This window comes from Poecile atricapillus, chromosome 2 (assembly GCF_030490865.1).
Source record: "Poecile atricapillus isolate bPoeAtr1 chromosome 2, bPoeAtr1.hap1, whole genome shotgun sequence".
Taxonomy (NCBI): domain Eukaryota; kingdom Metazoa; phylum Chordata; class Aves; order Passeriformes; family Paridae; genus Poecile; species Poecile atricapillus.
In genome coordinates, this window is record NC_081250.1 from 148518519 (window position 1) to 148540759 (window position 22241).

The 22241-nt window shown below is 47.3% G+C and overlaps 1 protein-coding gene across 1 annotated transcript in view; it reads right to left on the bottom strand.

Moving 5' to 3' along the window:
• Positions 1-15219: 15219 nt before the first annotated feature.
• Positions 15220-22241, bottom strand: part of COL22A1 (collagen type XXII alpha 1 chain) — a 239702-nt gene continuing 232680 nt past the window's right edge. Inside the window, exons 62-65 of the mRNA XM_058833583.1 lie at positions 20269-20335; positions 18404-18586; positions 17962-18039; positions 15220-17006 (exon numbers count right to left, since the gene is read on the bottom strand). Of these exons, the coding sequence (XP_058689566.1) occupies positions 16819-17006; positions 17962-18039; positions 18404-18586; positions 20269-20335 (516 nt within the window). The 3' untranslated portion in view covers positions 15220-16818. The remainder of the gene's footprint in view (positions 17007-17961; positions 18040-18403; positions 18587-20268; positions 20336-22241) is intronic.

Sequence of the window (22241 nt, forward strand, 5' to 3'; positions counted from 1 at the left end):
AGCAGTGGTCAGACAGAAAACTTCCTCTGCTTTTCAGCAGATGTGCTCAAATCTCTGCTTGTGTGTAACTCTCTCCTTCTGGAAGCACCAAGGTTGCCTTTGCCTGAAGAATTCACATTGACTGGGCTTGCAATGGAAGCAGCAAGGCAGAGTAGATAAGGCACATGGTAAATGGGACAAGAACATGGTGAATGGGACAAGAACATAGTAAATTGCACAAGAAGAAGACAGAGTAAGAACTGGTGGACTGGGAACCATGAACTTATCTTGTCATCAGGTCAGTTTGTGCCTTTAATATTTGGCAAACACAATAAAGGATCAGTTTTGAAATCTGAAGGTCCTCCTCACTGCTGCTAAGTGTGTGAACCTCTACACCATGGAGATACCATTCTTCTTGTGTTGCACTTGTTCTAGCATATTTAAAAGCAGGCTTTTATTCCTTGCTGTCAAAGGTTTTGTAGATGTGTAAAATGCCAGTTTTATCCCAAGCCACTCAGCACAGCATGTGATGTAGAGAGCAAGGCATTTTTCTGGAAGGAGAAAATTGTGGGTTTGAAGCCTCAGGCTGAGAAAGCTGACCTCTTTTACTTCATCCTCTAATCCTTAAGCCTTTCAGCTTAAAAACTGCTTAGGACAGCCATTTCAAATACTTCTTAAGGAGAGAGGTCTGCACAGCAGCCCACAGGCCATTATAGGTAGCAGACAATGTGCTAGAGGTGTAGTCTAAGTGGGTCTACCAGGTCAGGTCTTGTGGTCAGGTTTTGCACATCAGCTTTGCTTTCCCAGCCTCCTCAGTTCTGATCATCTCAGGCCAGGATGGTCCTGAATTTGCTGAAACCTGTGTTCCAGCACCAGGGGAGTGTATGGCTGCAGAGGTGAGGGGTGAGTAGTGGTAGCTGTCTATTCAGATGATGCTGGCAAGAGAATTTGGGGATTCTTGTTCTCTTTCTTACATTATAGATTTTGGTTTTCACCCTGAAATACACATTTTAAGGTCTGCCATATATCAGATGTCACCCTTGACTTGGATTCAGAGTGCAAATATCATAATCATATTGAAATCAAGCCCTGGATTTCTTTCAGATAAATTTTCAGCATCTGTAAGAGAAAACCATATCATTTGCCTATGAGGCTGCTTAGGCATTTTAGGCTCCCAGGATAGAATCACAGAATTCTTTGGGTTGGAAGAGACCTTAAATATCATCTAGTTCCAACCCCTTTGCCATGGGTAGGGATGCCATCCACTAGACCAGATTACTCAGGTCCCCATCCAACCTGGCCTTGAAACCTTCCAGGGATGGATTTTACATGAAAAAGATTCAGCAGAACTTGAGGGAGTCTAATTATCTTTCATAAGCATGAATGGGTGCAATAACTTAGAAATATCTGTACATCAGACACACGTAAAGCAGCCAAGGAAAAGTGAGATTTTCACTTGCAGAGGAAGGTTGCTTTCCAACAGGCCTCACAAATTACTGTAAAAATAAGATTCAACTCCCATCAAGAAGGTGCTGAAGAAGTTACTGCACTGACAATAATTTCAGACTTGGGTGAAAACCATCCCCCACATTGCTAAGGGGAAAAATGTGTCTCTAAGAACACATTGTCAAATACATCTGTCCTGTGAAATAAACCAAATTGCTGTATATGCTGCCTTCTGTTTGAACATGCTTTTCTCTTCAAATCCAAACCTGAGTCTTTCAGACAGCATGTCATGCAGAGACAAAGCTATGGTCATAAAGAAGTTTCTGTTGTTTTTGGCACCGTTCTCTTGCTGCACTTTTTCAAACCTGGAGTTTGACCCTGTGTTTTCCTTTATGAAAGTGGCAGGTTCTTCTCTGCTCCATCTTGCAGGACATCCTTTTTTCTGATGCTGATAGGAATATTCAGAGTGTGATTCATGCTCCTAATTGTCCCCTTGTATTTTCTGCATAAAGTTCATGTCACAAAATGTAAAGTAGCAAGAAGGAACCTACATTTTCAACACATAATCCCCTAGAGACTCAGCAGTAGGGTCTCATTCTCAGTTGAGACAAACTTCAACAATGTTGCCAGCATCAATATTGTGCAGCCAAGCCCTGCAAGGTATTCAGACATTAACCCTTAAAACAAAAATCTGATTTTTAAAGCAACTACCAAAAGCAGTCTCCTCTTCATAACATCTTCATGCTTTTCTGAGCAATTGTTCCCATTTCACAAGTCAGAAGACAAGTATTGACACTGGTCAACAGCCGACTGAACATGAGCCAGCAACGTGCCCTGGTGGCCAAGAAGGCCAGTGGCCCCTGGCCTGGATCAGGAATGATGTGGCCAGCAGGAGCAGGGAGCTCATTCTCCCCCTGTACTGGGCACTGGTGAGGCCACACCTGAGTGCTGTGTCCAGTTCTGGGCCCTCAGTTCGGGAAGGACCTTGAGATGCTTGAGTGCGTCCAGAGGAGGCAATGAGGCTGGAGTGGGGCTGGGAACACAAACCCTGAGAGGAACAGCTGAGGGAGCTGGGGGTGTTTACCTTGGAGAAAAGAAGGTGACCTTACCATGTCGCTGCCCGAATCGGCCTCTTTTGCCTCGGCTAGCTGTGGCCAATGTCAGCGGCAGGAGTGGGGAACCAGGCAAGCACTGCGAGGCTCAACCTGGAACCTCCAGAGCTCCTCTGCGCTCTGGCGTTGAGGCTTACAGGGCGACACAGGTTGTGACGAAGGGAGAAAGAGTGCTCAAACTCCTCCGATTTCCCAGGAACAAGTTTATTCCAACAGGTGCGGGGCTGGGATCACAGGGGAGAGGTCTGAGCCGAGACCCTGGGCACCCCCATGCGCCAGGTTTTAAGGACCGTGGGCGGCTCGTATGGTGACCAATGGGACAACAGCCACGGAGGGGTTAAGGGTGGGGATTACAATATGCAGGACCAATGGTAGGGACCCGGGGGGGGGGAAAGCAACTGTACAATCAATAGGGCGTCGAGGAAGGGATGATAGGCAGGGAAAGAACTGGAACAAAAGGTGGGGGTTCACATAGATTGACAGGGCTTAGGGGCAGGATTAGGGTGATGGATGGGGAACAATCTGGAAAAATGGGAAGGGTTTACCATGATGGGCACCTGGGGACAAACCATTCTTTATGACCGGGGAGCAACTGGGGTAAACTACCTCTGAACTTAATAAAACCAAGCAATATGGGCGGCAACATCTCCCCCTTTCCTTTTAAGAAACAGAGGAAGGCGTGGGGTCTAGGGGAGCAGAGGGTACAGCAAACCATTCAGGAGTGGGAGAGGGAAGAGGAGGAGGAGGGGAAAGAGGGTTTACATCAACATAGTCAACTTGCCGTGGGGGAATAACAAAGAAAGGATAAATTGAATTAAACACTTCCGCAACACCGCGAATGTACCTAATAAAATTCACAAAAACAATCTATAATATGGTTCTTATAACAGAAGAGAGCCATCCGGAGACACCCCATCCTGCAGGAGCACGGTGGCTAGTGCGACGTTCGGGGTGGTCATCCTTCTGATGGCTCTCTAAAATTAAAGGAAAACAAATACTTCAGTTAACATAAAGGGAGAGCAAAAAATCAATAGAGAAAAGGGGTTCGAGACATTCCTCCTCCTCGTCGTCCTCGGGGGTTACTGGGGCGGCCTGCACGGACGCAGCGACATCCTCTTGCTCATCTGGTGGCCTGGTAGGATGTTTTGGGACATAAGGTTTCACCCACTTTTGTGGGATCCACCTTAGTCCCTGGGGCGAGGAGACGCAAGCGTAACCTCGCCCCCAGGTCACCAGATCGAATGGACCCATGATCTTTTGGGTCTCTGGGTCTCGGACCAGCACTGGAGGGCGATGTTGGAGCTCGTAGTTGCTGGTGGAGTTAAAGTGCAGTGCCACTGGAGGATTGGGATTAGTATCAGTACAGTTCAGAAAATTGATAGTAAACAGCGCCTTTGATAGCCTATCCTGAGGGGCGCAACCTTTCATTGAATCCCATTGACGTTTTAGGACGCGTTTGAGCGACTGGTGGGCTCGCTCTACAATCGCTTGGCCGGTGGGGGAGTGTGGGATGCCTCTCTTATGTGTCACTCCCCAACTCTGCAGGAATTCTTCCAGTTTCCTGGAAATGTATGCTGGGCCATTATCTGTCTTTAGCTCTTTGGGGACCCCCAGCACAGAGAAAGCCTGCAAGAGGTGTTTGCAGACATGCTCGGCTTTCTCTCCTGTGTGGGCAGAAGCAAAGACTGCCCCTGAGAAAGTGTCTATGGATACATGTACGAACTTCAGCCCGCCAAATTCGGGAATGTGAGTTATATCCATCTGCCACACCTCACAGCTCCCCAGGCCTCGAGGGTTCACCCCCGCCCCTAGAGAGGGCATGACAGTGGTCTGGCAATGGGGGCATGTGGCCACAATGGCTCTGGCCTGATCCCGCCGCAGGTGGAATTGGCGGACCAGGCCAGGCACATTCTGATGGAACATTTGGTGGCTCAGCTTAGCTTGTTGGAACCGATCGGGGAGCTGAGCCATGGAAACAGGGGCAGCGAGGGAATCAGCCATCTGGTTTCCCTCGGCTACTGGGCCGGGGAGATCTGTGTGCGACCTCACATGCATCACGAAGAATGGTTGCTTCCTGTGGGAAACAGTATATATTAATTTAGAAAGCAACTCGAACAATTTTGGGTTAGAGACCTCCTTCAGGGCAGCGTGTTCCGCTCTGGCAACCACCCCTGCAACATAGGCCGAATCAGTGACTAAATTGAAAGGTTCAGAGAACCTCTCAAAGGCCCTGACGACTGCATCCAACTCAGCAACCTGTGGAGATCCCTCCACATATTGAACATCTGCTTCCCACTGCTGAGTCTCAGGATTTTTCCAAGTCACCACAGACTTGTGAGATGCCCCGGATGCGTCAGTGAACACAGTCAGGGCTTTGAGGGGCTTCCTGCTCCGTACTTCTTTGGGAATTGGTTCGAATTTGGAATTGAAAAATTTGTGGGCAGGGGCATGAACAGAGACCTGGCCCTCAAAACTATCTAAAGCAATCTGGAGTGTCTCATTTTCCCGAAGTAACTGATTAAACATCTCTTTTGTCAGCTTATTTGGGGACTCTTTGTCCCGAGACAAGCTGACTGGTACCCGAATGCATGCAAAGTCGCACCCAGCCATCTCCCGAAGCCTGGCCCGAGCTCTCCCGATGAGCTGAGCCATCAGCTCCTGTGGCCGGGTGACACTTTTGGACCTTTGATGGCTCAAAAAAACCCACTCTATGATTAAGAGGGGATCCTTTGAGTCCTGGTCCCACTGAAAAATCAGCCCACTGAGGTGTGGCATTCTCCCGAGCACAATAAACTCAAAAGGCAGGGTCGGTTCGTACCGATGCGCCTGTCTTTCAACAAGGGCCTCTTCTACTTTCTCCAGGGCTTTCCTCGCTTCTGGGGTCAGGGTCCTGGGAGAACTCAGCTCTTTCTCCCCCTTCAAAAGTGTGAAGAGGGGGGCTAGGTCTTCAGTGGAAAGGCCCAGCCAAGGCCTGACCCAGTTTAAGGTCCCACACAGCGAGTGAAGGTCTGACAAGGTTTTCGGATTGCTGTTTATTGCCAATTTTTGAGGCACAACGGTCCTCTCAGCAATCCGCAGACCCAGATACTTCCAGGGTGGCATCCGTTGAACTTTATCCTCCTGGAGTTGAAAGCCTGCAGATGTTAAAGCCTTAACCACTCGGTCAAGTGATCGGGTGAGTAGATCGTCATGGGGGGCGCACACTAGGACATCATCCATATAGTGATGGATGATGACCTCCCCCATCTCTTTGCGCACGGGAGACAGCAATGAGGAGACATACCACTGGCAGATGGTGGGTGAATTCTTCATGCCTTGTGGCAACACCCGCCAGTGGAATCTCCTCATTGGGGCTTCTCGGTTGAGGGTGGGCACCGAGAAGGCAAACCGTGGGGCGTCATCAGGGTGCAAGGGAATTTGAAAGAAGCAGTCTTTTATATCAATTACGGCCAGATTCCAATTTCGGGGGAGCATCGTTGGAGTAGGCATCCCTGGTTGGAGGGGTCCCATGTCAACAATGATTTTATTGATGGCACGAAGGTCGTGAAGGAGCCACCACTTGTCTTTCCCCGGCTTCCGGATAACAAATACTGGGGAGTTCCAAGGGCTGGTAGTCTCTACAAGATTACCTTTTAATAATTGCTCCTCCACGAGCTCGTTGAGCGCCTTTAATTTGTCTTTTCGAAGCGGCCACTGATCAATCCAGATTGCTTCATCAGTGGTCCAATCAAGTTTTTGGAAGGGGCGCTCTACAGTGGCCGCTATTAAAAATCCCGAGGGGTTTTCGGGATTTCAATCTTTACCCCCCATTGTGACATAAGGTCTCTCCCCCACAAGGGAACCTGGAAATCCGCAATGAATGGGCGTAAATTTGCCAATTGCCCATCCGGCCCCATAATTTGCACTACGCTCCTTGATACTTGCGCTAATTGAGTACCCCCTATACCCTGAATTTTCCCTGCCACAGGTTGCAGCTCCCAATGTGACGGCCATCTCCTCTGGGGGATGATCGTCACATCTGCCCCCGTATCAAGCAGACCCTTCAGATGGACAGATTCCGCACCCTGCTTGATGCTGCAATCGATGATGGGTTTGTCCTCACCCACTATTTCTGTCCAGTAGACGCCTGGTGCGTGGTCGTCCACTGGGACTCCCTCCGGGACAGGAACATATTGGGCTATGATTTGCCCCTTTGGGAGAAAATATGGTGGGTGAATGCAGCGCGCTAAGAGGAGGAGATCTTCCGGACCCTCTGGGAAGGTGATCGGGGAGATTTCAATCTCTGGGGGTGTGTGTTTAGTGTCCCCGATGGCGATGTACTTACAGTCACATCCAGTGTTTTTCTTGCCTCCCTCCAGTGGATCCACAGCAACTACTGTCCAGTGCTGGGTTTGAAAGAGGATGTCCTTGGTGGTGGTTAGATGTCGCGTCCGGTTGGGTGTCCAAGCCTGATGTGAAAAGCCCCCCTCCCCCGCAAGGCCTGCCCCATTTATCGCTTCGCGCGGGGCAGGCTCGCGCAGCTCCCCTAGTTTTTTTTTATTATTGTATTGTTTGCCCTCGCCCCCGCACTGCTCCCTTGGCTAGGATGCTCTGCCGGGCAGTCCCTAGCTAGATGTCCAGGTTGCCTGCAGCGGAAACACAGTGGTTGACGCGCTGGTGATGGTGGAAACTGCGTCACTGCTGCCGTAGGCGCTCGTCTCAACTGTTGCGGTGGGATGGCTCTGGACATCCCCATCATCGGCACCTTCCTGGAGCAGGCTTCGATGAGGATGTCTAGTGTCGGGGTTGGGTAGAGAGGCAAACTGAAAATTATCTGTTTACAAATGTCATTGGCATTGGCTTTTGCCACTTCTAATACAAGCTGTTCTTGTAGATTTGCCTCTTCTACTTGCTTCTCTGCCTGGGCTTGCAATCTATTGATAAACTTATTAAAAGGTTCATTAGGGAGCTGGAAAATACTCATTAAATTTATCTGGGGTCCCTCCTCAGGTAATGTATTGAAAACCTTTTCTGCGGCCTCCATGATTTTAATCAGGACAGGCCGGGGTAATACCCTGGCCTGCTCCTCTGGCTTGTCCCAATTTCCCTCACCGCACAAGTGATCTAAAGTCAGAGGGACTCCATCTATACATCTATCAATACTGTGCAAGAGGCTTGGAAGGATGGTCTCTAATGATCTCTTCCACCCCTGTTTCCACAACCTGAAGTCAGCTGTGGAAAGGAGGCAGGAAAACAGCTCCTTCAGATCACTGGGCACCATTTCGTTCGCAGAAAAGGTAGCTTTTAATAGACCTTTAAAATATTCACTACCTCTCCCAAACTCCTTCTGTGCCTTGCACAGCTCTCTCTTAGTCTGGAAGGAGAGGGCTTCCCATTCCCGGGACCGCCCCCCCCTTCCACTAGAAGTCACCGGTGCGGCAAGGGGGATTTCTACCTGTTCCGGGTTCTGGCTTCCAGGCTTACCACCTCTAGCTCCCAAAGCATGGGAACCGGGTGTGGTACCGTGGGAACCGGAAGAAAGGGCGTGGGAACCAGGAGCCGGAGGGGGCGGGACTGGAGGACCGACTGAGGAGGAGGGCAAGGGGGAGGAGCGGCAATCAGAAAAGGCGGGGTTTAGGTGCATGACTTCAGAGGGGCCCGCCCCTGAGGAGGAGGAGGTTTTCGAGGGGAACTGGGTGGAGTTAGGGTAGGGAGAAGGGGTGGAGCTAGGGAGGAAAGGGTTGTTCATGGGGGTCTGAAAGGGATTATGGGGAGAAGAGGCACAAGGGAAGGTCCCAGCCATGTGGTCCCCGCCATTTTGTGCCCTCCGGGAGCCCTCTTGAGGGTTAGGAGAGGGGTAGGGGAACACAGGGGAACACTGGAAACTGGGGGAAACTGAGGCACGGGGGTCTGAGGGTGAAAACTGGGGACTTGCAACTTGGGAAATGTTTAGCTGAGGGTTTGTAACTGGGGAGACGGGGGAATCGAAAAGTGCTCTGGTAACTTGGCCAGGGCTACCAGGGCAGGGGTTCTGGGAGAGACGTGGGGGGCCAGGGATCCTGTTACCCTTGGGGGAACCCTGAACAGGACAATTTGCCCTGCAGGTCGCTCCACAGGTCTCCCTCAACTCGGGATCAGGGGGAGAGGAACACGGGGATGGGAAAACTGGGGAAACTGGGGCAGTTTGTGGCGTTTGCTGTTGCATTTTTTTTTCTTTTATTACGGCAGACTGAATTAAGATAAACAATGTTACAAATTTGTCAGCCGATGTATCTCCTTCATTTACTAACTCTGTTAACTTTATTCCGACTTCATTCCAAAACTCTACGGTGTTTGCTCTGTCTGGGGTGAAGTTGGGGAAATGCAGGAACAGCCATCTCACAAACTGTTTCACCCTCTCACGAGAAAACCGTCTACTCTGTCCTTCAAGGGTAGTCACAACTTGGTAGAAAACTCTTTTTTGCTGTGCTGACAGACGTGCGCCCATCTTTTTAACCCCAGCACAGCAATTCCCACCACCCCCTGCAGCTAAAGGCAAACGTAACAAAGTACGGGTCTGAACCGGGCTACCCCACACTCCCTCCCCGAGGGATTCTCAACACACAGCAGGGGGAGCTGCACACCAACACACAGCAGGGGGAGCTGCACACACTTGCACACCCCCTCGTCCCCCACGTGGGGCTACTCACCCAATTCCAGACCGGTGCTGCAGGAGACGTCCACAAACCCCGAGGCGATCGTCGGCACGTCGACGGTTGCCACCTCGATCCCCAGGAGCAGCACTCGACAAAAATGAGTCTGCTCTACCGGGGATAGCTGCCGCTCACAGTCTTTTGTAAAATCCACACAAGTGCGTAGATTCACCGACTTCTCCGGGGGTCTCCATGCTTCACGAGAGGCCCCGCGTTGAGCGTCATCTGTCGCTGCCCGAATCGGCCTCTTTTGCCTCGGCTAGCTGTGGCCAATGTCAGCGGCAGGAGTGGGGAACCAGGCAAGCACTGCGAGGCTCAACCTGGAACCTCCAGAGCTCCTCTGCGCTCTGGCGTTGAGGCTTACAGGGCGACACAGGTTGTGACGAAGGGAGAAAGAGTGCTCAAACTCCTCCGATTTCCCAGGAACAAGTTTATTCCAACAGGTGCGGGGCTGGGATCACAGGGGAGAGGTCTGAGCCGAGACCCTGGGCACCCCCATGCGCCAGGTTTTAAGGACCGTGGGCGGCTCGTATGGTGACCAATGGGACAACAGCCACGGAGGGGTTAAGGGTGGGGATTACAATATGCAGGACCAATGGTAGGGACCCGGGGGGGGGGAAAGCAACTGTACAATCAATAGGGCGTCGAGGAAGGGATGATAGGCAGGGAAAGAACTGGAACAAAAGGTGGGGGTTCACATAGATTGACAGGGCTTAGGGGCAGGATTAGGGTGATGGATGGGGAACAATCTGGAAAAATGGGAAGGGTTTACCATGATGGGCACCTGGGGACAAACCATTCTTTATGACCGGGGAGCAACTGGGGTAAACTACCTCTGAACTTAATAAAACCAAGCAATATGGGCGGCAACATTACCACTCTCTACAACTTCCTGAAAAGTGGTTGCAGGCAGGTAGGGGTTGGTCTCTTTCACCAGGCAGCAGCTGACAGAACGAGAGGACACAGTCTCAAGCTGTGCCAAGGGAAATAAAGGTTGGATATTAGGAAAAAGTTCTTTACAGAAAAGGTGAAAAAGCACTGGAATGGTTTGCCCAGGGAGGTGGTGGAGTCACCATCTTTGGATGTGTTTAAAAAAAGACTGGATGTGGCACTTGGTGCCATGGTCTAGTTGAGCTGTTAGGGCTGGGTTGGACTCGATGATCTTGGAGGTCTCTTCCAACCTTGTGATTGTGTGTGTGATCTACTATGTATGTGACTTCCAGGTTTAAACCAATTCAAGAAAATTAAGCAGGCTTTTTCTTGATTCAGCTTCACCATTTACCAAGGTGTTGAAAGAAAAATCCAAACTCTGATGGACCCATATTGCCCTAAAGGCCTCAGCTACCAAATTTAGTATGTAGGAGGCAACTAGCTGGCTGATAAAGAGACTCTTCCTCCAGGAACTCTGCAGAAGCATCAGCAAGGAGGAGTCTTGGTCTCTGGTGGATGCTTACCCTTGCACGGGGCTGCAGACTGGGGCAAGAGCCTGCCTTTAACTCCAGACTGGCTTTATCCCTATGCTGCTCTTCCTGACATGCCATGGAGAAGCCACCTTAACCCTCATCAGCACAGGGCTTCAGCTCACAGAGGCTGAGAGGGGATTTTTTTCAGTCTGTGTTATAACTGTTGAGTTAATGCAGTAATTTAAGAAAGTTTTCATTGCCCAAGGACAGTACAAGTTCCTGCTATAACATTGCCTCTCTTGCCCTGAGCAGCCTGGCTGCTGGTCACAGGGCACCTCACCTGCCATCACCTGTAACATGAATATCCTCACACTAGCTCAGGGGGGATGTGAGTTACTGATGGTGGAAGATAAAGACAGCTACCAGATTCCTTTTCCATGGAGATGTAGTTAATGTAGGCAACACGGCCCAGGGTGCTGAAGCTGAATGCTTCAGGATAAACCTACTGGATCTCCAGGCTCTACAGCTCTCGTTGGAGCCACCAAAACGCAGGTGCCACAGCTTGACTCCTTAAGGTCAAGGAGCTGGACTTTGATTATCCTTGTGGGTCCCTTCCAACTATGGCTATTCTATGGTTCTATGTTGTGTGATTCTGAATCTCACTGTGAGAGCCTGAGCATGGGATTGAGGTACCCAGACACAGACATTTTACATTATTTGATGTGCTCTCCCCTGGGGTCACCCACTGAAGCTCCGGAAAGGCTCTCCTAGGTCCTATATCTTACCTGCCAGTGTCCCTGACACCTGACAGTGTCCCTGGCCCCATATATTGTGGATAGTGACACCCAGCCATTCCTAGGCACCAAGTCCTGCTCCAGAAGCTGTCAAGTGCAATATTTAACAGGGTAGAGCCTGGCCGGTTTCCACATTAAAAGACGGAACCAACAGAAGACTCTATTTTAGTTTTTTAAAAAATACATAATTTTTAAACTTTTTTTTGTTTTAATAATTGCCCAGAATGTAAAATCTGTGTTTGTCTCCTAACCTGTTCTGTGGTCAGAGCACAGAGTTTGGGCTTAGCTGCCACAGTATTTTTATTGTCTCTCTGGAAAGAAAAAAAAAAAAAAAACACAGGCATTTGATACAGCTTCTAAGAAGCAGCTAATTCAAAACTATGTAGAAAACAAGTAGAAATTGTTAAATAATTTAACAGAAAAAAATATTTTCCCCAAATGATCCCATTGCTTTGTTCTATCTTTGTAATTTGTTTATTTGACAAGCAAAAAAATGAATGAAATAATGGTCTGTTTGCTATAATTACAGTAATTTACACATGATTTAAAAAAAAAGGAAAAAAAAGAGCAACTGACAGTGATGCCACAAATCCCATGTGTACCCTTTAAAAATCTGAATAATATATTGTCTGGCTCTGTAATGCAATTTTAGCAGTACATTGCCACAGGGCCAAAACAAAATCTAACAAAAAATCAGCCTATTCCCAGGTTTAAACCTCAGACGCAGTGAACAGACTGCATGGTGATTTACCACACACTTGGTCACAGAGACAGGAACACTGAGATGCCAAAGCCACAACTTTCCCTTACTCAGGGGTGGTTAGGAAAGAGCCACCAGCACTGTCCTGCCCTACCTGCCAGCTCCTGCCTGTGTGTTCACCGTGCACAGTGCTGGACAGACAGTACTCACACACGGTCACCTGCTCAGGCACAGAGGCATCTGCATTTTCTGACCATGCCCAGGGCTGTACCTGTAGGTTTACTGGCTTCCCAGATGGCAGACCTACTTTGGAAAGTAATCTCAGGCTACTTTTCCAAAGACTGCAAATACATACAAACAGACTGATGCAGACTGTGGCAGTTTTTAAAATCCTCCAAATACACCCTCCTTTCTTACCTGTTATTGCAGGTGTCCTTTGAGGCACATTCCTGTAGGGCTTGCTTCTGCAAGAGGTGGCAGCTGTAGAAACCTCCCTTTGATGACTAAAATCTGGGTGAGTACAAACACAGGTCTTGATCTGGGTCTGCAGACCAGAGTATTCTGTCACTAACAACTTGTTCTCCGCTCACTAAGGACAGATTCTGACTGGTAAATGTCATTTAGCTGGCTGGAGAGAAAACAAGGTTTAAGAAAAAGCAGAGAAATGGCACCCACTGAATTCAGGGCACAGAGACAGTCTGGGGTGTCTCTGGGAACAGACTGAACAGATAGCCATATGCTAGGGAATATGGTGGAACAAAGGGAATTAGGCTGCATCCCCTTTTACGGGTGGAAAATGCTCAGAGATGAAGTCTGTGTCTAAATCATGCACATTTTTCAATTGCTATTTGTCCTGGGGTGACTTTATGATACTGGTATTCCCAATCTCCTGCTTTATATATATATTGAATTCTTCACCTTTAAGATTAGCTTTGAGAGCTGGGGGAAGTTGAAACTGCTGGAGGCTGATGGGAGTTTTTTCTCCTGACCAATTACTAGCCATTTCTGAGAACTGACAGCAGTTTTAACCATTGAAAAGTAAGATCAACCTGTGAACACCTACTTTAAGAGGTAAGTCTGGGAATTTCTTGCTGTCTTTGGTTTCTGGCTTTTGAAGAGGTAACAGGCTCTGGCTCGGCCTCCTCCTCCCCCCAGGCTGGACAAGGCTGCGGAAGGTGAGGGGGGAAGCGAGCGGGGCCCAGGCTGGGTCAGGCCGGTTACCCCGGCTCGGCTGCAGTTTCTGCCGCTGCTGAGTTTATCAGAGACTGCCGAGTAAAGAGAGAAGTCACCGCAGATAGCTCCAGCCGCCGCTCCAGAAGAGATAACAGAACCAGCTACAAGGCCTGGGCAAGATTTTAACCCTTTAATTACCCAGATGAAACTTGCAGATTAATCCTTTTTTTCCAGAGAGAGAGTGATCAACATGTAAAGAGACCTTATAAACTGTCAAAGACAGTGAAGAAAGGAATTAAGCCTCAGAGGAGGTAGAGAAAGAAGGAGATGCTTTAATAAGCTGAAATATTTTTCTGTTAAAGCTATAGAGATGGACAGTAATGTTCTGGAAAAACTCCTTTAATTCATGACAGAGTATATTGGGAGGAATGGAGTGTTTCAAAGTGTGGATTTTGAGCAAATGGTGAAGTGGTTGTGATACTGTGAGGTGCTGGAACAGAGGGGGAGAAGTAATAGTTGAAGATTTGGGGCCTTGAAGAGGCAAAAAGAAAACTTCTGTTGCCAGGGAGGCTCACAGAGACAGATGAAGAGAACTTTTGCTTTGAATAACTCAGCCTTAAAAATGCCATCCCTAGACTCATGGCCCATAACACACCTCAGAGTGATGTGAAATGGGAGGAGTGAACTGGTGACAGGTTTTCCAGGCAGCTGGCATCAGAAAAATAGAAAACTATAATAGAAATAGTTTTATTGTGAGAAACTCCATAGATTAGCAGAAGACTTCTGTTTCTCTACAAAGACTGATGAAAAGACTCTAGCAGGAACTGGGACTATTTTAAACACCAAAGTTCCAAACTTTTTTGTCTCTATGTTGTCATGTGAACAAGGGAATGGTGGGTAGTGAGGGATAAAAGGGTTTTCTGGAAGTTTATTCTGGTGTTCTTATTCTTGTAGTTTTGTTAATAAACTTTCTTTGTTCCTTTTAAGTTTTAAGCCTGTTTTGCTCTTGTTCTAATCCATATCTCACAGCAAGAAATAAGTAAGTTTTGTAGTGATTTTTTTAGTTGCTGCTTTAAAACCACATTTATTTGGTGCATTGGCTGGGAAATCTACACCACAACTAAAGATGCAAGTATGTCCCTTGTGTTCCTCATAGAGATTCTTGGAAATGGCTCCTGTTCAAATTAAAAGTGTTATCAAAAAAACTCCTTTCATCTCCTTCAACTGGACACTACGGCACCACCTCACATACTGTGGGATTGCACTAGATGACCCTTAGAATTCCCTTCCAACCCAAATTATTCTGTGATTCTACGACCTCGCAGGAGTTTAAGACCCTGAATTTTGTTTAAAAGAACAGCATTATGTATATTCCCTTCTCATGGTGCACTAGAATGTACTGAATTCTGTGACACACATGGCACATCAGACACACCACAATGAGAGCGAACCTGTAGAGAAGAAGGAGTCACCATCACGACAGGAATTAAATGTCACATTTGCATGGCCCAGCTAACATGTTTGACCTCCATAATACCTTTTCATTACCACCACATTTACCCAAAACAATGTCTCATCCCATGTTAGGAGGTGCTCTCAAATAGGGACCCTGCTCTGCCTCATCACTGGAGGGATGAAATCTCAGCCTGGACTAAGAAAAATGTTTCTGTTAAATGTGTGATCAACCCATTTTTTTAATACTAAAATCCAGCAAACTAACCCAAGATGCAGCACAGTAACAGATACACCATCGAGAGTTACTTAAAAGTGGTGAGCTTTTCACTTCGTGGTATTTTCACTTTGATTGGTCTTTGCATAGCAAGAAACACAGTAAAATCAAATCAAAGAGTTTATTTGCATAGGAAATAGCAAAAATAGCACCATTGAGAGCTACACAGTAAAGACTTTGTTTAACCCTGGCATTTATACTTGTTCTTTAATTTCATTTTCCAATAAAGCAGAGACAAATTTTATCTTCTACTGGGTGAGAAAAGACTCCAAGGCTGGCAAATGCTTATCTCTGGGCTTTAGCCTCAGGGTCTGATTCTGGGCTGGTTAGCTACAGCTGTGGCTTCTGCTTGGGCTGGCCAGTTTGGAAGCACCATGCCATATGGTGAATGTGTTAGCAGGGCAGGGTGCCTCTTTTCTGTCTCCAAAAGAACAGATGAGATTCCCAAACACATTCAGCACTTAGTGCCTGTGTCAGGTCCATTACTCCCATCTCTCACTACAAACTGCTTTGTGCAGAAGAGGTTTGAAAATGCAGCTGCTTTGCTGGCTGGCACATTTCCAAGGCCTGATCACTTCTCAGATCTGCTCATATTGAGTGGCATGGCTTGGTCAGAGGGTTTGGGTCACAAATGACCTATTGTGAAGGTCTTTTCAGACTCCATCCCCTTTTTACTTTGTCTTTGCATTCTAAAGTTGATTTTGGCAATTAGCTGATAAGAAGAAATAGCCAGTTTCTGGCTTGTTGCTTTCACCCTCAAACACAGTTTTCCCCCATGTTTCTGAACATCTCTGTGCTCTGATCCTTTCATCAAAGATCAACATCCTCCTAGACCAGCCTGCACTACACACCAGCCCCCTAAGTAACACAGCTTGCTAGGTTATTGTCCTAATGGATCAACCAAAATGGTGAATTGGGCCACAGTTGCCTTCCTGAGTTTTTAATACCAGGGGACTTTCTATGCTGCTCTGACTGATTTTTGGGTGAAGCAGTGGTAGGGAGCTGTGCATGTGCTGACAGGGGATTTGGCATCCTTGACCTGACAGAGGATAACCTTGAAAAGGCATATCCCTGACAGAGGTAAGTAAGCTCCATTTCTTGGAACAAAACTCTCAAATACAGGGAGATCTTCTGTGTCATCCCTTCAGGCCTTTATTATGAAATTCCACATGACTCCATGAAAAAGTAGCTCCTATAGAATATTGATTCATTTATCAGCAGAAGAATATTAAATTTAACAGGGATCTTCTGGAAAGCACACACTAGTTGTTCGAAATTGTCCATTGGGAGTTGGATGTACTAGAGATACCTTTCCTAGCTTTGGTATGACTTTATCTTCCTCTCCTCCATGTGGATGTCAAATAGCACCAACAATCCTGTGCCTGTGTGTCACAGTTAATGCCCCAGGCTGCAGGATTTGATTTCAGTTGAAAAGGTGAGGGATAAAGCTTTGTAAAGAATTAATCAGGTAACAGATTAAAAATTTGGCATAGGAATGGTTTTGCATAAACAGTCACACAACGCATTGCTATTATATGCTCTTCAGAAGAGGAAAAAAATCCCACTTATTTTTAACATTTTAATATGCCCTGATGTTAGAGAAAACAAACAAAAAAATAAGTTCACATATCACATCAAAGATAATAATAATAATAATAATTATAATTCATAAAAATAATCTGACCGACCGGCAGCATTTGTTGGCTTTAGAAGGCCTCCTGCAAAAGAAACACAGCTGAAGACATGGAGAGCTCTTGGCAGGTGTGAGGAATTCAAGTTTTCAAAACAAGTCTGGGGGTGCTCCCTGCACGCTATGGCCCTTTGACATTGGAGGGCCGGGCAGCCAGGCTCGCATAGTAAGCGCACTGAGAGGGGTCACACTGTCCATTGGCTCCCGGGGGTCCCTGGGGACCTGCCAGACCTGGCACACCGGCTTCACCTTGAGGGCCAGGAGGTCCTGGCATCCCATCTTTGGCATAACCAGGCTCCCCTGGGAGGCCTGAAACAGAAACAAAATGCCCTTGGTGAGTGGCACCAGAGTGTCATGCCCAGTGTGCAGTACTCTGCAGTGTAACAGGAGATGGCTTTGCTGCCAAACTTGGGTGTAGACAGCAGCTTCCATAGGTTTGGATGTGCTAGGATGTATCTTGAGGTTTTAACTAGAGTGTCTCCTCTGAACTTAAGATTTCCACTCCCTATGGCAGCCTTGGGATGCTCAGCTTTGATATGGCTGCTCTTCCTCTATCTCCATGCTGAAGTCGTGGAGCTGCATGAGACAACTAATGACATACAGCCCTGACAGACAGGAGGTGAGAATGGGAAAGTGGAGGCAAGAGCCAGCCTAGGGAGGTAACTCACTGCTGCAGAGCATAGCGGGCACATTGTTATTTGAAGGCAATGCAAGGCCAGTCTGCTGAATGCAGACTAAGGGGTTATGAGGGTTTCCCATAGTTCTTTTCCCAAGAAAGCAGTGAAGGCAAAACTGATCAATGGTTCCTAATTTCAGACTGCAGACAAACTGTATTTGCTCCTGCTTTGTCAGTAATAGTAAAGCAGAAGCTGTATCCCCAAGGCACATGTGTTCAATATGACCTTTTATAACATCTGAAGATGCCTGAAGCTCTGGGTTCAGCTTGGTCACCGGAAGACTCTGCCAAGGACAGAGAAAACACTTCACAGTGCATCTAATAATTAAAGCTTCACTTTGGATTTGACCCAAAGGTCAGTTAACTTAGCTGTAACTGAGATGGTTCACTGTATTCATTATGAGGCTGAGGAAATAAAGGTGGCCAGATACGATGTTAGTGATATAGTTCTGCCCTTTGGGCCACATCCTACAGAAATCGTGTACGGTATTTTTATGTCATCCTGATCACCTCTCTAGTACAGCAGAGACCTGTGTCCTGGTAGTTGTTCTAAGTGATGTGTTTTGTGGAGTGTTCTGAGTAACACACCTGGAATTCCTGGAGGACCCATTTCCCCTCGTTGACCAATGCCAGTGTCTCCTTTCTCACCCTTTGCTCCTCTTTCTCCTTTAGAAAAGGAAAGAAAAAATATGAACTGATGAGTGTGATCTATGGAAATAAACACTATTATAGGTCTTCCATTCACACTGAAGCCAATTTATTTGGTAGAAACAGTTCCTAATTGTGGCCAATCCTCTGAGAGTGGACATCAGGTGAGAATGAAGACTTGCCCCACTCTTGTTCTGGCCAGAGATTAAACACACCAGCAATTGCTGGTCATATTCAACACCTCTGGTTCAACAGACTGAGGTTGCTTCCAACACCTGCATTTTGAGGACAATTTATAAACTACTAAAAGGAAAGGTAGATGCCAAAGTGGAGTGGACACATCCTTTTATTGGACTGCCCCAACACCCCAAGTTTCACTTACCTTTGGGACCAGTTGGTCCAGGTGGCCCTTCAGACCCAGTCTGTCCAGGCCGCCCAGGCTCTCCCGGAGGGCCAGTTCTTCCTGGGAGTCCTTCCTTCCCAGGGGGACCAGGAGGTCCTGGTCTGCCATGGGATGCTTTTACCTGTGCAGGCTGTATCTGAGCCAGGATATAGGGTAACTTCGCTGTGAAGAGAGGGAAATGGATTTGTTATACTAGAAGGACTATGTTCCAAGAGATGGAGAGACAGAAACAGGAGCCCAGTAAAGTCCAAGTACTGTCACAGCTGAATTTTTCAGGACCACCCATTTTTTGTTCCCCCATAATCCATGATTGTGACTCCCTGATCCTCTCTAAATTATTTAAATCTCATTTTTTGGTAGCCTTAAATTTCTCCTAAATTTCATACTTTATCATAAACTTTTCACTCATCCTCTGCTCCTTATACTCCAAGAATCTGAAATGTCCCTTCCTTTAGTTGTGCAGCTGATGGATCCCTGTTAAACTGGGGCCACTGCTGCTCTGAAAAGGAGAGCCTTTTCCTACTGCTTCTGTTATGCAGAGATGCCACATGGCTGCTGTGTAGGGAGAAAGCTTTTCTTGTTCCAGGCTGTTCCAGGCAGGCACACACTGCCTGCCATTTCAGTGCTAAGACCCTGAACAACCATGCTGTTTTTGGCTGGGGTGGAGTTAATTTTCTTCCCAGTGGCTGGTCTGGGGCTTGTTTTGGATTTGTGTTGATAATACAGAGGTGTTTTTGTTATTGCTGAGCAGGGCCTACACAGAGCCAAGGCCTTTTCTGCTTTCTGTACGGCCACACTGGGGAGGAAATTGGGGGTGTGGGGAAGGTTGGGAAGAGACACAGCCAGAACAGGTGACCCAAACTGACCAAAGCGATATTCCACACCACATGACATCATGCTCATATAAACTCATCATATATAAAGTGAGGGGAGGAAGGGGGGAACATTTGCAGTGATGGTGTTTGTCTTCCCAAGTAACCATTACTGTGATGGGGCCCTGCTCTCCTGGAGCTGGCAGAACACCTGCCTGCCCATGGGAAGCAGAGAATTAATTCCTTGCTTTGTTTTGCTTCTGGGCACAGCTTTTGCTTTCCCTATTAAATAGTCTTTATCTCCACCCATGAGTTTTCCAGCTTTTACTCTTCTGATTCTCTCCCTGATCCTGTTGGTGGGGGAGTGAGTGAGCGGCTGCGTGGGCCTTGGCTGCTGACTGGGGTTACACCATGACAACCTTGAGAGCTCATAAAACTCAGCATCACATAAACATCCAACAGAACAGAGGGAGGAGAGTGTTCTGTCTTCTCTTCATTTATCTTAAGTGCTTTCAGACTGGTGTGGATATTGAAGACTGAGTGTGTACATAAAATCTGTGAAATAATCACCCCATTTACCTGTGATCTTTAGCATAAAACAAAATGCCTGCAGCTGTGTGTCAGCTGCATCAAGAGCTGTGTGAGAACTACAGCTCTGCATTTCACTGTCAATGGGATCAGTAGTGGTCTGCAATTCACATACTTTGAGAGAAACAGCAGCCCATATCCTCTCCAGCCCCTCTTCTTATACTGATGAGTATCAAGTCACTGGCAAAAATCAGGAACATTTCGTCTCCAGCTGGGACCTTAAAAGTTTACAATCTACTCTGATTACTTTTTGTGCTATTGCTGGGAACATCGAAGCCTGGGGAACTGTAAACCACATTTCATTTCACACATCTTCCAAGCAAGCTTGCTGCAATACTACCTTTCTTAAGCATGAGAGGTTCACGTGCCAGCACAGCTATGGGAAGGAAAGCATCTTCCATACTCTCAGATCCATCTTCTGGCTTCCTGATACCAATTACTTACCATCTAGCTGCTTGGATAACTCCTCTTGGATGAGTCTCCTCAAAGTCTCTAGAGATGGAGGTTCTCCCTAAAGAGTCAGAATCACAGTGATGAGACTAGACATTCACAGTGAAGGGATCAGATGCTTATAGGACAAGGGGAAACTGTCTTAAACTAAAAGAGGAGAGATTTAGATTAGACGTTAGGAAGAAATTCTTTACTGTGAGGGTGGCAAGGCATTGGAACACACTGCCATGAGAAACTGTGGATGCCCCACCCCTGGAAGTGTTCAAGGCAAGTTGGGTGGACTTTGGAGCGACCTCCTCTAGTGGGTGGCATCCCTGCTTGTGGTGGGTGGGTGCTTGAAACCAGATGATCATCAAGGTCCCTTTAACCCAAAACACTCTGTGATTCTATGATGTGCAAACTGAGCCCTCCATAAAGGGCTCAGCAGGTGCCATGTAATCACCCACAGCACACACTGGGCTGCTCTGCCTAAAACAGAAATGTAAATGGACTCAAAACGATCACAAAATAATTTGGACTGGAAAAGACCTCTGAGATCATGAAGTCCAGCCTTTGACTGAACAACACCATGTCAAGTTAACCATGGCACTGAGTAACATGTCCAGTCATTCCTTAAACACCTCCAGGGACAGTGACTTCACCAGTTCCCAAGACAGCTCATTCCAAGATTTAATTATCCCTTCTATGAGGAAATTCTTCATAGTGTTGAACATAAACCTCCCTGGCACAGCCTATGTCCTCTTGTCCTATCACTAGCTGTCTCAGAGAAGAGACTGAACTCCATGTGGATACATCCTCTTGTTAGGCACTTATTGGGCAATAAAATGTCCCATAAGGGTCCGTTTCTCCCAGATGACCAAAACTAGCACCCTCAGTTTTCACAGGAGTTGGGTTCCAGACATTTCACCATATCTGTTCTCTTCTCTGGAACTACTCCAGAACCTCAACATCCTCACTGAAATGAGGGGCCCAGAACTGCATAGATGTGATAGATTGGCATTTAAGAAAATAAAGAAAAACACCTAAGGAAGTTAAAACTACTGGCGGCTGATGGGAGTTTTTCTCCTAGCCAACAGCTGGCCATTTCTAAGAATTGACAGCAGTTTTAACCATTGAAAAGTGAGATCAACCTGTGAACACTACCTTAAGACCTAAGCCTGGGAATGTCTTTGTCTCTTTGTTTCCTGGCTGTGAAAGGTAACAGAGCTCTGGCTGGCCTCCCGTTCCCTGCCCAGGCCATGCGGCCGGGCGGGGGCTGGGCTGGGCCTGCCACGGCTCCCGGTCGGGAGATGGGGCCTGCGGGGCTTGCCCTGAGCTCTGGCCGGGCCGGGCCGGTCCCTGGCTCGGCTGCAGTTTTTGCCGTGACTGAATTCACCAGAGACTGCCGAGTAAAGAAAGAAAAAAGCTCTTGACCTGCAGCGGGCTGAGACAGTGACCACACTCTCTAGAGCAGCCATGAAGAATCTTCTATCACAGACAGCTCCAGCTCCTGCTCTGGCAGAGATCACAGAACCATCTACAAAGCCTGGGCAAGATTTTAACCTTTTCGTTACCCAGATGAGACTTGCAGATTAATCCTTTTTTCCAGAGAAAGAAAAAGAGACTAATCAACATGTAAAGAGACTTTATAAACTATCAGAGACAGTAAAGAAAAGAATTAAACTTCAGAAGAGGTAGAGAATAAGGAGATGCTTTAATAGCTGAAATATTTTTCTGTTAAAGCTATGGAGATGGACAATAGTGTTCTGAAAAAACTCCTTTAATTCATGACAGAGTATATTGGGAGGAATGGAGTGTTCAAAGTGTGGATTTTGAGCAAAAGGTGGCGTAATTGTGATACAGTGAGGTGCTGGAACAGAGCGGGGAGAAGTAATAGTTGAAGATTTGGAGCCATTGTAGAGGCAAAGAGAAAACTTCTGTTTTCCAGAGAAGCTCACAGAGACAGATGAAGAAAACTTTTGCCTTTG